This window comes from Otolemur garnettii, unplaced genomic scaffold (assembly GCF_000181295.1).
Source record: "Otolemur garnettii isolate 467f Iridium unplaced genomic scaffold, OtoGar3 scaffold00142, whole genome shotgun sequence".
In the NCBI taxonomy this organism is placed as follows: Eukaryota; Metazoa; Chordata; class Mammalia; order Primates; family Galagidae; genus Otolemur; species Otolemur garnettii.
In genome coordinates, this window is record NW_003852537.1 from 1,128,568 (window position 1) to 1,131,967 (window position 3,400).

Genomic DNA, 3,400 nt, shown 5'->3' on the forward strand with positions numbered 1-3,400 from the left:
AAGTAACAAATGTAAAGATTTGTTTTATTTCTACTGGGGAAGGGAGAAGGATAAATAGAACTGTTTTCCAATTTTCTCTCCACTGTATACATACATACTGACACGCATACATACACATACATACACCAAAAGTACTCCAACAAAAAATAAAACAAAAAACCCCCAAGAATCAAAACCCAAAACACCCTCAAACTCCCCCAATACTTCAAATTTTGACTAAAAGAACAGATCCTGGGAGGAAGTGCAAAATGCAAAATCAAATGACCGAAAAATGCTGAACAAACAGCATTATTAATATACAAAATATTTATATTACTGAACTAGTAACAGGTGATGTTCTCCGTGTCTGTAAAACTTTGGAACCACATAGCTGATTTGTTAAATCTAGTCCATGCCAGCTTCCAAAATTCAGAAAAAATTTTAGTTAGCTTCATTCTTTGATGCCTCATCAAAGTTTTCTACAAGATCTGGAACGTCATCATCTTCCTCATCAATGTCTTCTGGTTTTGGTGCTTTGTTATCCAGGACTTGCTGTGGGAACTGTTCAGCTAACTTCCTAAGACTTGTTAAGCTGTCAGCACCAAGCTGACTTAATATTCCAGGAAGCATTTCTGTAATTGGTTTAGCTTCTGCATGACCAGTAATTGCAAAGGTGGTAGCAGAGAGGGAAGCTTGGACTTTGGGATTGTTGAAATGAATAACTGTCCCATCATCTTTAATCATGTTCACCTCTTCAATACCAGCTATATTGTTCACGGCCAGTTTTTTAATAGAACTCTGAAGCTTTTTGTCATCAGCTGTAGCTGTTCTATGTACCACCTTCTTCTTTCTGCGAGCTGTACCCTTGCCCCCTATCCAGACCTGAGCCTGAAGTTTGGCTAACTTTTCTTGATTCATGCTGTTGGTAAATCTGAAGTGGAAGGGTCCTCCAACACCAGCACGCGGCAAGAGCAAGATCAGGTGACCAGATTTTAACATTGGTAAAGCGGGACACCATTGACTGGGGGGTGGGGGTGGGCGGAGCCTGGGGGGGCGGGGCCTGACAACAATGCAAACTTTGATAAGCAGTTTGCGATAATCAGTTCTGAACAATTATTTGTTATTATTAAAGTTTAACATTATAAAATTAACAAAAATAATACAAAACTCATATCCTGGCGAAACAGCCACATGGCAGCCGAAAACCGTATATTCCCTTCCTGTTCTCCCGTGTTCCCTAGCTTGTCATGCATTCTTTCCAAAAATCGGGACTTTCTAAAAATGCAGTGGGATGCAGGACAAATTGTTAAAAATCGGGACTGTCTCGCCAAAAGCAGGATGTCTGGTCACCTTACATTTGGATCCTTCCCCGAACAGCAAGTGGGATGCCTATGCACCAACTGCCCAACTCAGGGTGGCCTTAGTGTTTCCCACTTCAGTACCTTCTTTTGCTATTATGACCATGGAAAATCAATAAACTAATCTCTGCTTTTGAGCATTTTTTACACGTTTCAGGAACTCTTAAGTGAAGCCATGAAATGAAGAGATGAAGTTAATTTGTCAACAGCATTGGCCCCCAAGGAAACATCTAGTCTAGTATCTAAACTCACATGGTACCCTGCAAAGGCAGAAGGTGGGGTTGGTGAATTTTTCAGTTTGTTTTTAGCTCTCCTCTTTATGGCATAGTAATGCTCATTTTTGTAAAAATGAAGGCTAACAGAAGAAGGCAATCATTTCTGACATGATTAATTGTGTTGAGATAACAAGGACCTTGTCTGTGCTACAGTTACAGACTCTTGGGCTGCACCAGTGTCTTCTAGAGCTAAGGTATTGTTTTTCTGGCTGCCCAGATCCCTGATGACAGCCCCACTATCAGACCACACATGGAGGGACACGATGTGTCCCTATGCCTAGGCTTCAAGCAGATGAGATGCCCACCCATCTGTCCTCAAGTACCTGCATAACAGACCAGAACCTATAGCTTCTGAGGGGTGATGAGTATTTTCAGACTCAATTTTGACTTCTGTCTAGATACCTTTTATATCCTTATTGGTTCACATTTGTTTATTAATTTGTGCTGAGAGATTAAGATCACTTAAGTTGGATTTGTAGCTCTGACCTGCTCATGCTGGTAGGAGAACCATATTGGAGTAGGAAAAAACCACTATGCCCAGAGCCTGGAAGGAAAAGGTGAAAGAAAAGAGTAAAACTTGAAGTCTTCCTCCAGATATTTTCTGCTCTGTATATTTTTCTCTTAGATGTTTCTACATATAATAGGGCAGATAAATTGAATTATATGAGGAAGGGACGTTCCAGAGGAGGGGCACAGAAAACAGGAAAGGGCCAAGTGAGGGCCTCCTGTGAAGTCTAAGGTGCCCATGCTGCCCTGTCTCAGTGATGCCTGGGGCAGAAGGCAGGGAAACAGGAACCACCCAGGTCCACCTAGAATAATCCCTCCACACATGTCCTGTAACAGACACAGAATCCTGAAAGTGAAGATAATGAGACAAAAACCCAATCAGCTCCTCTTGACCTCAGAGTCCTCAGAACTTGGGGTGAGGTTCCCAAGTCATGGTGCCCAATTTTTCTGCTATATTCTGGTTGATTAGTCTTGGTCAAAACTTCTTATCACAAAATCAACACTAGCATAAAATACTGTCACTAAACCCTCCTAGTCACTGATATTGGAATGCTGATGTGCAGGGATTATTGTTTACTTCTACAGCAGATGTGCGTAGGATCAACAGCCCCTATGTGCTTATAGCAGCCACTTCCCCTCGATATCTCTTTCAATTTCAAAGTGGTCAGGGAAGAGAGGGGCTTGACTGGCATTCCACATCCAGGGTAACAGAAAAGTGGAGCAGGGATATTTACTTACATGTAGAGCAGCACCAGGCTGGCAGCCAGGAGAACCCAGGTTTCCATGGCAAAGTTGAGGATGACATCCATCCCCACTTTCCCTCCTCAGTTCTCTCCTCTGAGTTATTTTCTCAGCTTGTGCTGCTCTTTACTGGGCTGGGCAAGTACAGCTTCCCTTCTTTGCCCAACTGGAATGTTTATAGGCTGGGAAAGGAGGTGGCAAGTGGAGCTGCAACCAATAGCAGTGCCTCCTGTGCCCCACCTGCATTAGAGGAAACTTCTCCATCTTCTCACTTGGCAAAGCATCACGGATGCTCTTATACTGACCTTTTTTGAGTTCATATTCCTTAGGAAATCATTAACAATGCAATCAGTATTATTGGTAAGTCCAAAGTTTATGGGATTTTAAACAATGTCACATGCAGACATTAACATAAAATCTCTTTGTAACCTGCCATCGTCTCTATGGATGGTGTTAGTCTAAAATACTTGAAATCCACTATGAGACAAGCTACACCTACAGCTCTTATCTACACAGTTTCCTCTGCCTTCACTGACCCTG

The 3,400-nt window shown here is 42.3% G+C and overlaps 2 protein-coding genes across 3 annotated transcripts in view; both read right to left on the reverse strand.

Annotated features, from left to right (window-relative positions):
- LOC100949611 (cytochrome P450 3A4-like) overlaps positions 1-3,015 on the reverse strand; it is a 40,910-nt gene extending 37,895 nt beyond the window's left edge. For both annotated transcript variants that reach the window (XM_012810791.2, XM_003798871.3), the window contains exon 1: positions 2,858-3,015. In XM_012810791.2, coding sequence (XP_012666245.1) covers positions 2,858-2,928 — 71 coding nt within the window. In that variant the 5' untranslated portion in view covers positions 2,929-3,015. The remainder of the gene's footprint in view (positions 1-2,857) is intronic.
- LOC100951392 (transcription factor BTF3 homolog 4) lies at positions 4-965 on the reverse strand. The gene has a single exon (XM_023518619.1). The coding sequence runs from the start codon at positions 895-897 to the stop codon at positions 421-423; it is 477 nt and encodes a 158-aa protein (XP_023374387.1). The 5' UTR covers positions 898-965; the 3' UTR covers positions 4-420.
- Positions 3,016-3,400: the final 385 nt, after the last annotated feature.